The following is a 12,143-nucleotide window of genomic DNA, read 5'->3' as shown; positions in this document are numbered from 1 at the left end:
CTAGGAGGTGGAGGTTGCAGTGAGCCGAGATCACGCCACTGCACTCCAGCCTGGGCAACAGAGTGAGACTCTGTCTCAAAAAAAAAACGAAAAACAGATTCAGAGTTTATTTCCTTCCCAAATACTTCATAGATGTTGGTTTATAGGAATAACTTAAAGTCTTACTTGCTTTCTGTCTTTTCTAGTGATTTTTATCATGGATTCTGATTGCCTAGATCTGCTAATTCATTAAGGGTTGCAAAATTGTGATATTTGAATTCTTTATTCCTCCTTCAATACCTGTAATACTTCTTAAGAAAAACTCTTTCTCCTCAACTCTATGACTACCCTAAATTACAGATCCACATATAGGACCTGTATACATGTATATAAATATGTACATATCAGATACAATAATGCTTAATTCTTTCCCATTATTTACTAATTTTCAAAATAATGTGATTCACTAACTGCTCTCTAAATGTTAATCAATGTGGTGGTAATAATGGTGGTGTCGATGTTGTGTGGGGTAAAATTTTAATACAGTGAAATACCCAGGGCTTAACTGGGTTAGTTTTTAAAAGTTACGTTTATGTAACCATATTTCAGTCAAGGTATAGACTATGACCATTAACACAGAGTTCCCATGTTTTCCCTTCCAGTGAATCTCCGTCCCCCATTAGAACAGACAATAACTGTCCTAATTGCTGTCACTGTACATTACTTTTGTCTGCTCTAGAATTTCTTATGAATGGAATCTTATATACTTGTACTGCATCGAGACTCTTTAGATTCATCCATGTTACTGCATTGATTTATAGTGCCTTTAAAAAAATTATGGAGTACTGTTGCATTATATGAATATGCAAAATGTGTTTTTTTTACCTGTTGGTAGACAGTTGGATTGTTTCCAGTTTGGAACTATTGTGAATAAAGCTGTCTAGTCTTATTGTGGAAATGTTTTATTTCTCCTGGGCAAACATGTAGGAGTGGAGTTTCCAAAGCATATTGTAGGTACATATTTAACTAAAAGTGTCTTTTCCTCATTTTTAATGTTGGATTTTTGTATTTCTATTGACTATAGATATTTTCTTAAAATATAGCAGTATGCCTTATCTTTAGTTTTGCTTTTTTTTGGGTTTCAGTTATCTTTGGTCAGCAGCGGTCCAAAAATATTAAGTAGAAAATTCCATGAATAATGCAGAGTTTTTGATGTGTGTTTGTGTGTTGGTAGGTGCGGGGTAGGGAGGGAGGGTTGGTTTGGTGGGTTTTTTTTTTTTTTTTTTTTTTAAGAGACAAAGTCTCTATCATCCAGGCTGGAGTGCAGTAGCATGACTACAGGTTATTATAAACTGAAGCTCGTGGGCTCATGCAATCTTCTTACCTCAGCCTTCTGAGTAGCTGGTACTACAGTAGTGCAGCTAATTTTTAGTTTTTTTGTTTTGTTTTGTTTTGTTTGTTTTTGTAGAAACAGGGTCTCACTGTGTTGCCCAGGCTGGTTTCAAACCCCTGGACTCTAGCAATCCTTCCACCTCGGCCTTCCAAAGTGCTGGGATTACAGGTGAGAGCCACTGTGCCCAACCAACAACTCTTAAGTTTTAAAATACATGCTATTCTGAGTAACATGGTGAAATCTCCCACCTTTCCACCCAGGGCATGAATTATCCTTTTTCCAGTATATCCATGTTGTCTAGACTACCCACCACTTTGAGTCTATTGGTCAGATCGACTGTTGCAGTATCTATCGCATGCTTGTGTTCAAGTAACCCTTATTTTACTTAATAATGGCCCTGAAGCACAAGAGCAGTGATGTTGGAAATTCGAATATGCCAAAGAGAAGCTCGGGAAAGTGCTTCCTTTTAGGAAAGAATTTAAAAGTCATATGTTGAGGTTGCTAAAATCTGTGGTAAAAATGAGTATTTTATCTATGAAATTGTGAAGAAGGGAAAATAAATCATGCATGGTATATACAGGGTTTTTGCAATTTCAGACATCTACTGGAGGTCTTGGAACGTATTTCCCATGGGTAAGTGGGGAATACCGTATATTCTATATAAAAGGCCCATTTCTGATACGTACTTTATGATTATTTTCTCCAAGTCTGTGGCTTCCTTTTTCATTTTCTTAAGTGTATTTTGGTGAGCAGAAATTATTAATTTTTGAAGTCTAATCGATTTTTTCTTTTATGGTTTTTTGTCCTTTTATATCTTTGCCTAGCCCAAAGCCACACATACCTTATTTTTTCTTCTAATAGTATAATATAGGTTTAAATTTTATGTGTAAATCTGTGATCCACCACCAATAAATTTTTGTGATGCTGTTAGATAGTGGATGTCATTCATTTTCTAAATAGTTTTATTTATTTGTTCCAGTACCATTTGTTAAAGAGACTTTTCTTTCCCCATTGAATTGCTTTTGCACCTTTGTTGAAAATCAGTCTCTATGTATGAGCCTTGTTTCTGGAATCTCTATTCTGTTCTGTTAATTTGTTTGGTCCTTTTGCCAAAACGACACTGTTATAGTTACTGCAGTTTCAAATCAGATGTTGTGAGTCCCACAACTTTTTCATTAGGTTGCTTTGACTCTTATTTGCATATTAATATTAGAATCTGTTACAAACAAAAGGGCAAAGCCTGCAGAGATTTTGATTTGGGTTGCTTTGATCGGGGTAGGTCAATTTGGAGAGAATTCACATTGTAACAATATATTCTTCCAATCCTTGAACACCCATTTATTTAAATGTTTGTTAGTTTATCTCAGCACTGTTTTATAAAGTTTTTAAATGTTGAAATCATGTACTCTTTGGTTAGGAATACATTTAAAATATGTTTCTAATGCTATTAGTGGTGTTTTTAAATACTGCTTTTCACTTGCTTTTTACTACTATATTGAAATAAAATTGATTTTTATATATTGACCTTGTATCCTATAACCTTTTAAAATTGATGTATTCTAGTAGTTACTTAGTAGATTTCATAGGGTTTTCTGGTAAACAGCTATGTCATCTACAAATCAAGACAGGTTTCTTTCTTTCCAATCTTTATGTGATTTATTACTGTTCCTCTGTTGCATTGGCTAGAACCTTCGGTAGAAGGTATTCTTACTTTATTCCTCATTTTATTGAGAGAGACTATAATATTTACCATGAACTGTGATGTTAGTTGCAAACAAAAAGTTTGTATTTCTCTGGGATTAAATACCAAGAGTCCATTTGGTTTTTTACTATTGAGTTTTAAGGGTTCATTGTGTATTTTCTAGGTATGTTCTTCCTTCATTGAATTGTTTTCTTTCACATATGTCAAAAATCAGTTGAGAATACGTATATAGGTCTGCGTCTGAGATTTATCTCTTTATCTCTGTCATAGGGTTTTGTTTCATTTATTTTGAGGCTCTGTCATTGGTTCATACCCACTTAGAATTACTATGTCTTGGTGATTGATCCTTTATCATATAAGATTTTTCTGTTTTGCAGTTTTCTTTGCTCTGAATCTGATAGGAATGTAACCATTTCTGTTTAAATGTTTGCATGATCTGTCTTTTACTATCATTTTACTTTCATCCTGTGTTGCTGAATTTGAAATGAATCTCTTGTAAACAGCAGATAATTGTCATTTTAATAAAAACTGTTAGTCTCTGCCTTTTAATTTGTTTATTTAGACCATGTCTATTTAAGGTAATTATTGATATATTAGGGCGAAGTCTGCCATTTTATTGTTTGTTTTCTGTTTCTGTCTTCTGTTTATGGTTATTTATTTATTTATTGCATTCCATGATTACTTGAATATTTTTTAAGATTTTCCCTTGATTTATTTGGTGTTTGGGTTTTGTTTTGTTTGTTCCTTTGTTTATTGTTTTGTTTTGAGACGGAGTCTCGCTCTGTTGCCCAGGCTGGAGTGCAGTGGAGTGCAGTGGCACAGTCTTGGCTCACTACAACATCAGCCTCCTAGGTTCAAGCAATCCTCCTGCCTCAGCCTCCTGGGTAGCTGGGACTAGAGGCACATACCACCATGCCTGGCTAATTTTTGTATTTTTATTAGAGATAACGTTTCACCATATTGGCCAGGCTGGTCTCGAACTCTTGAACTTGTGATCTGTCCGCCTCAGCCTCCCAAAGTGCTGGAATTACAGGCATGAGCCACCGTGCCAGGCCTTTTATGTGTTTTTTATAGTTTTCATGGTCATTGTGGGCATCACATTATAGATAATGTGACTTATCACCATTCATTGCCATCAGTACCATCACTTGGAATGAGATGTGGAAACCTTAATTTCAGTTACGTCTCTTTCCCGACTTTTAAATATTATTGTTTTGAGGATTAATGCTGTTAACAGTTTTTGTATCAGTTATCCAATATGACTTATAGAACTTATGAAGGGAGTGATGCTCTGTTGTATGTACCCATGTTTCTGCTATTTCCATTATTTTTCCAAGATTCCATCTTTTATTACTTCCATTAGCCAGTCTTCAAAGGCAGTTCTGCTAGTGAGAAATTCTTTTTGTTTTTCTCTTTCTGAAGATGACTTTATTTTCCCTTTATTCCCGAAGAATAGTTTTATTTATGTTGTTTGGGGTTCGCTCAGCTTCTTGAAGCTGTAAGTTTGTGTCTTTTGCCAAACATGGAAAATTTTCAACCATTATTTCTTCAGGTGTTCTTTCAGCGTCACTCTTGTCTCCATTCTAGGCCTCTAATGATACAAATGTTGAGTCATTTGTTATTGTTCCCCATGTACCTGAGGTATGGTTCATTTTTCAGTCTGTTTTCTCTCTTTTGTTCAGATTTCTGTCCTTTGTCATCTTCACTCTACTGTTGAGCCCATCTAATGATTATTTTTCTCCTATTGTATTTTTTAGGTCTATAATTTCCATTTGCTTTTTTTTCCTTGTAACTTCTGTTTCTTTGCTGAGATTTTCTATTGTTTCATTTTTGAAACAGTAGAACTTGTAATTGCTTGTCAAATCATTTCTGTGATGGCAGCATTAAGATCCTTGTCAGATAATTTCAACATCTTACTCATCCCAGTGTTGGCGTTGATTTTCTTTCCTTCATGTGATTTTCCTGGTTCTTGGTATGACAGATAAGTTTTGGATTGTGTCTCAGACATTTTAGTTATTATATCAGGAGACTCTGTACTTTTAAACAATTTTAACTTCAGTAGTAACCTGTTTAGGTTTAGCATGTAGGTACTAGCGTATATTTGTGGGCTGTGGTTCCAGTGACCATTTTTCAGAGCTTTTGTGTGCTATTTTGGTTTGTTGCTTTTATCTCAGTCCACTGCGGCTCGCACTGGTTCCAGTAGTGCCACTTGAGGGGGCTTCTCCAGGCTGAACTGCGCAGAGTGTGTTTGGGTGAGGGAAGAGCACCCCCACTAGATTTTCGTGGGCTGGAGAGTGCTTCCTGAGCCTTTTGCCTATTGTGGCAGGCTCCCCCTTGCTGGTGTTCCTGGCAGTGCTTCTGACTACATTGTGTCCCTGGGCTGTAGAACACTTCCGGGAAAGGTGAACACTCCCAGGACCAATTACAGCAGAATTCCTCCTGCCAGTACACAGCGTCACTGTGTCTCTGGACCATCTAGGAGAGTCTCAGGCATGGCTTTACTTCTTTTGGATTTTAAGATTTTTCCTCTGCCTTCAGTTTCTAGCAGTATTGTTCTGTTTTATTCACCTTTATGTTTTTTCTAGTTTAGTTTTAATTTCTTTGTATTTGATGTGATTTTTTTCCTTGCATTTCTAATTACTCCTTAGTTGTGTCATGGCTTTCTTTTCTTCAGTTACCCTCATTCGAAATTTCCCATTTCTAATGATCTGTTATTTTTAAAATTCTTTTTAGCTCAGTTTGAAATTTGTTTACAGTTTTCATGTTTTATTTGCATATTGTTTGGTTTACTTTCATTTTCTGTAGGGACACCATTCTCACGTATATGCACATACTCTTTCTCTAATAATTATACTTTTCACTCTGTTCTGTTGGTTATGTATTTATTTTTCTTTTTTTTTTTGTGAGGGAAATGAGTGTCTCATACTTGCACGAGGGAGAGATGGGCCAGGATAACTTTTCTTGCTTTTTAGGGACAGGGAGAAGTCTGTGTTTTTGTAAAATGGTCAAAAATATGCCCTTGTGCTTTCTGAAACTACCTTCTTTACTCCTCTACCCCACACACATATTTGAACTTTTTTTGGTCTTTATTATCTTTGATCTGGTCCATTTGGAAGTTATTCCCACAAGTTTTTCCTTGGTACAAGGTTTGTTTTCGCGGGAGGATTTGGTATTCGGGAATTTTAAGGTCCCAGAGCTTACTGCATCATGATCCCTTTGTAATCATCTGCAAATTAGATCCTGTAAAACTTTTTTAAACTTTTAGTCCTGTTTTCAGATTGGCCTGTGCTTTCCAGTGGGTTGGCAGTGTTGAGGTTTTTCCTGTTCACAGGGCTGTAAGAAATCCAGTCAGTTACCTTCCATCTGCTTCCTTACTAACCAGTCTTGTACTTGTCAGAGCTTTGTTTTGTCCACTTATATGCAATGGTTCATGGTTTTGTTGTAGATAATGTCTCTGGGTCTTTGGTTTTCTCAGTTTGCTCTTTTTGTAGGGGAGGTTGGGAGGGAATAAAACCAAAAAAATAAATAAATAAATAATAACTGTGTCACTGCTATCATCATCTTTCCAGAACGTGCCATCTGCCCTTCACTTGATTTTCGTATTTATCAGTATCATTACCTTAATCTATTATCTCATTGGGATTGCAAAATGGCTGTTTAGGGGGGGAAAAAAAATTCCATCTGCTTGTCCTACATATATACCTGGCATTGTTTTTTCTCATGGGTGCCATTCGATTACCTTGAAAAACAGTTCTACTGAAAAGGCATGATAAAATAGATTTAAGGTTTTTAGAGTAAGGAGTTAATGTAATAACTTTAATAGTGACAATTTAATTTTGTTTTTTGGTTGGTTTTGCTGCCTTTTTGAATATTAAGAACTCATGAATGTTTTTGTATTTAATACGTTTCACAGTCATTACTCTAAATGATACTCAAATTGCTTAGCCTTCGTGTGCTTTTAAAATGACTCTATTAGATTTTGAAATTTCTAGCTAATCTCGAACATTCATTCTCAGGCCTGGAATAAGTTATTTTTCCAGTAAATTGTTGGAGAATGGCATTTAGAAGTCAGATTTTAGATGCAAAGTATGGCCTTTGGTTTTGAATGTTACTACTTGTAGGCCTTATCAGGATAGAACTAGGAAAATAATCTTTCTAGTGTATCCTGAGAATCATCCTACATCATTGCAGAGGTGTTTTCCATTTTGTTTTGTATGACTGAATACTGCTACTTTGTGTGGATGCAGCATAGCTTATCAATATTTATAGGCATCGAGGTTATCTTTAACCTTTTGCTATTAGTACTGTCACAGTGAATCCTCTTATGTTCATGCATTATTCCTTACATATGTAAGGTATCATTAAGATAAATTGTTAGAAGTGGGATTGTTGCATCAAATGGTAGATGCATATATAATTTTGCTAGATACTGCCAAATTCTCCTTCACAGAAAAGTAACATTTTGCATTCCCACCAGCAGTTTACAACAGTATCTCTTTTCTTAAAACTTTCCAAACATAATGTGTTGTTAAATGTGGATGTTTAATCTGCCAATTGAGAAATGGTATTTTACTATACTTACAATTTTTGAGTTTACCTCAGTTATGAATTGATGATGGACATTTTTTCTTGTACTTAAGAGCTGTTTATAGTTTTATATGGCCTTTTGCTCATTTTGCTGCTCAGCTGGTTGTTTTCTTCATTTTTAGAAACTTTATATGTTAAGCAGATTAGTCCTTTAACGCTAGTAAATTTGCAAATATTTTTTCCCAGTTTGCCATTTGTCTTTTAACCTTGCTTACAGGATTTTTGCCAAGTGAAAGCTTTTATGTTTATGTAGTCAGCTATTAATCTTTTTCGTTATTATGCTTCGATACACATTTCTTGTTAGGTTTATTTTATTCATTTTCTTTGTTTTTTAATTTTCTAGACACTCTCCTCATTAGAAATTTTAGTCATATTGTTTCTTCTTTGGTCACCTTATAATAAAATTAGCCTTTATTTCCAAAGTTACTTTGCATATTTCTTAAGTATTTTTTAGTATTCTTATTTCTATTTAAGATGTGCTCATTTCTCTCTGAATTTGTATTTCTCATCATTGGTGATCTGTCTTGTCTGCTGCTACATTCTCTGTGTTGGAATGTGGTGTTACAGGTTTCCTGTTGTTTATGACTGAATTTTTCTGGTGTACTTTTGTCTACCGGAAAGTTTTGCTTCTCATTTGCCAGACTCTTTCCATAATAACTTTATTTGGACTTAGGAATTCTGTTTTTCTTGTTTATGTTTCTATAATAGATGTTACTTTTTTCTGGACATGTTATTACTAGACCTCAGAGTGGAGCAGAGAGGAATTTGTGTGGCTTTAGGGGTCTTGGCTGAAGGCATCCCTCTTCTGTTGCTTTAGTAAGGGCAGAATCACCACTTTCTGATTTTTCAGCTCCATCCACTTAATGAAGATTCTTTTTCATTAGCTGCTTCCACCCCTTTACAGCCACTTAAGGGACACTTCTGCTTTCCAAGGTACCCCTCTTCCTTTCATGCATGGTGCCTTCCTGAGCTTGCCATTGCTGGACCCAAGTACTTTTCTGTAGTCCCTCCTTTAACCAACCCGTTGCCAGTGCTCTAACCTGCCCTCAGTAGTGCTCTGTTGAGGGGCGGGTGCGGTCTTGCCTTAGGTGATCCCTAATCAGTATGATTCTGCACAAGCCACTCTTCGATGTAGCTCCTGCTGGACCCTGCTCATTTCCCCACTTCTATGGTATTTGGAGTTTATTGCTCTGCCTCCTAGTTTTACTCTAGACCTAAGTCATAGGGGTTTTATTTATTTCTCCGCTTTTTGATCTGGATAGATTCTTAGAGATGTTAGTAGGATGTGATCAATACAGCCACCACTTTTTTGTGGAAACCTAGAAGTTTCTTCATTTTTTCTTCAGCTTTCTAAATAAATGCATTCTTATTTAATTCAGCGTGTTACTGTAACACACATAACACTTACAGGAAGAGACAAATTTTGTTCCCTAATTGTTTTCATTGTATAAAATTTTTAAAGGTTTCATTTAAAAGAAAGACCAAAGCAGCAGCTCCGTAATGATATAGCCGGATTGGTCATTGTGACCACTACTCATCTGCCACTTCCTGCAGGGTCTGTCTCTCCTCTTCGGTGGTGCTCTTTGATCTGCCTCCTTAGGTGTAGCTGGTTCAGTTAAGCTTCAGAGCCCCACTGCAGTGTGAGGAGGCTTTACCACCACCTGCTGCAGTGTGAGGAGGCTTTACCACCGCCCGCTGCGGGGTGAGGAGGCTTTACCACCACCCGCTGCAGGGCAGCTTTTCTGCTGTGTTGGAGGGCTCGGTGCTCCCGCAGACTTGTTTTCTCTCGCCAGCCTCCCCAAAAGGAATGTCATGAACTGGGGTCTGATTCCTCTCCTCCTCAACTGAGAGATGCGCCTGCTAGTTTCAGGCCCCGTTTTCTGTGGTTGTGTGTTTCTTTTTTGTTTTCTCTGGCTGACTGGTAGATTCGTAGAGGGGCAGGGAAGGGACGTGGCAAGAGATTGGAGAAAGCCAAGAATTCTAATAAAACCTTTAATTTATTTCAGATAAATGGTGTTGCAGCAACAAAAATGCCAGCATTTTGGTAATAAAAATAGTATGTTGGAATATTAGAATATCAAAAACTAGAAAATTGTAATTACTGATTTGGGATGTGTGATGTTCTCTGCTAACATTCTGGAAAGAATTTTTTTTTTTTTTTTTTTGTTGAGATGGAGTGGTGCTCTTGTTTCCCAGGCTAGAGTGCGATGGTGTGATCTCAGCTCATTGCAGCCTCCACCTCCTGTGTTCAAGCGATTCTCCTGCCTCGGCTTCCCAAGTAGCTGAGGTTACAGGCATCTGCCACCACACCCAGCTAATTTTTGTATTTTAGTAGAGATAGAGTTTCAACATGTTGGTCAGGCTGATCTCAAACCCCTGACCTCAGGTGATCCACCCACCTTAGCCTCCCAAAGTGCTGGGATTACAGGCGTGAGCTACCACACCAGGCTCTGGAAAGAACTTTCTGAATAAATATTAAAATGCATTTTATATAAGCGACTAAAAATACTTTTTTTAAAAAATGTTTTAATCTTAACATTATTTAGCTATGGACCAGGCGTGGTGGCTCATGCCTGCAATCCCAGCACTTTGGGAGGCCAAGGTGGGCAGATCATGAGGTCAGATCGAGACCATCCTGGCTAACACGGTGAAACCACACCTCTACTAAAAGTACAAAAAAATTAGCCAGGTGTGGTAGCGGGCACCTGCAGTCCCAGCTACTTGGGAGGCTGAGGCAGGAGAATGGCGTAAACCCGGGAGGCGGAGCTTGCATGAGCTGAGATCGCACCGCTGCACTCCAGCCTGGGTGACAGAGCGAGACTGTCTCAAAAAAAAAAAAAAATTATTTAACTATGAACTAGTGTATATGTTTTATAGATGCCTGATGATTCAAACAAACTTCATGGTTGCACTTTATGAGCTTGTATTTCGCTTTTTAGAACTGAAACTAACGTAAGTGTCATGAAAACACAGCTTTTATTACATAGATTGTAGGAATGCCAGAGGATAAATCGTTCTCTTAAAATAACTGCATGTGGCAGAAATGTCAGAATCACTCTCCTCCTCCATACACAGCACATATTACTTGTTAAAAGGATTCTAGTTCATATAAAAATGGAACTTTTGTATTACTGCTATTAGGTATGTATGTAGTTGTTTGCATTTGGGGCCAATTGGTTGGGGCAGGGGGTCTTTTTTTTCTTTTGTCCCTAATCTGTATCGCTTTTGCCCCCCAAAGTTGAGTTAAAGGATGAGTAGACAAGGAGAATAATGGAGAAAGGATAAATAAAATATATACCCAAAGGCACCTGGAGTTAATTTTTCCCAATATTCCTTTCAGTCTTTTTCAATTCATAGGATTTTGTCTTCTGTTTGTTACTGACTACATAATGTGGTTATACCATAGTTTACATAGTCATTTCCTGTTACTACACACTTGGGTTTTCTTAATTTTTTACTATTGTAGTACTAATAATTTTACTATATTGTAATCTAAATTTTTATGTATTCAGAACTGTTTAAGATAAATTTGCTTGGAAATTATTAAATCACCAGAAGTGATATTATCCTGATAATTAACTTGTAAGTTGTCTCTTAATATAATTTAAATGCAAATCATAAGCTTATGTTAGTACCAGTCATAATGAATGCCAAACTGAAACCAGTATTGTATTTTTTCTCATTAGGGAGTTCTGGGAAATCGTTCATTCATTTACAGATGAACAGAAAAGACTCTTCTTGCAGTTTACAACGGGCACAGACAGAGCACCTGTGGGAGGACTAGGAAAATTAAAGATGATTATAGCCAAAAATGGCCCAGACACAGAAAGGTAATTATTAAGTGGTGACTCTATACCTACTGAAAACCTTGCATTCCTCATCACACACATATGAACTGTCTTTATAGTTTCTAAGCACCTTTGTGATTTTATGTACAAATCCTCAAATCATATTAGACAATTGAGAAAATATTTTGCTGTCATTGTGTGAGGAAACTTTTAAGGAATTGCCCTAGTTAAAAATTATTATGGGACTCACATTGGTTTGGAATTTTTCAAATTAGTATGATTCATTTACTTTTTTGATTCCCAGCTTGTTAGTTGAAAGCCATGTTACATGATAATCTATTTAGAATGGTTACATTGAGGCTTGGAAGATTATCATTGGATTTTGCTAGAATCCCGTTATCAAATCATTTTCATAGTCATATGGCCAGCAGTATTTCTAATAAGCATTTAAGAGCACACAGTTTGAAATCTTGTAAACCAGGTTTGAATATTTTCTCCACCTTAGAGGAAGTTACTTCTCAGTGACCTAACCTCTGAAGTGCATTTACTGATGTCCTCTCTGTGGTTTTGTTGTGGAAAGAGTTAGTGAAACGAACTGTAATAATTAAATACCTAAAACAGTATCTGGTATGTAGTAAAAACTCAATGGATAAGTATCTTATCATCGTTGTTACTAGCTTTGAGTAATTTATAG

General features: G+C 36.5%; 1 protein-coding gene across 4 annotated transcripts in view; it reads left to right on the top strand.

Annotated features, from left to right (window-relative positions):
• Positions 1 to 12,143, top strand: part of UBE3A (ubiquitin protein ligase E3A) — a 100,000-nt gene that overhangs the window by 85,767 nt on the left and 2,090 nt on the right. For all 4 annotated transcript variants that reach the window (XM_011942869.1, XM_011942868.1, XM_011942870.1 and 1 more), the window contains one exon: positions 11,348 to 11,491. In XM_011942869.1, the coding sequence (XP_011798259.1) occupies positions 11,348 to 11,491 (144 nt within the window). The remainder of the gene's footprint in view (positions 1 to 11,347; positions 11,492 to 12,143) is intronic.

This window comes from Colobus angolensis, unplaced genomic scaffold (genome assembly GCF_000951035.1).
Source record: "Colobus angolensis palliatus isolate OR3802 unplaced genomic scaffold, Cang.pa_1.0 Scaffold211, whole genome shotgun sequence".
Classification (NCBI taxonomy): domain Eukaryota; kingdom Metazoa; phylum Chordata; class Mammalia; order Primates; family Cercopithecidae; genus Colobus; species Colobus angolensis.
This window is presented reverse-complemented; position numbering and strand designations above follow the sequence as displayed.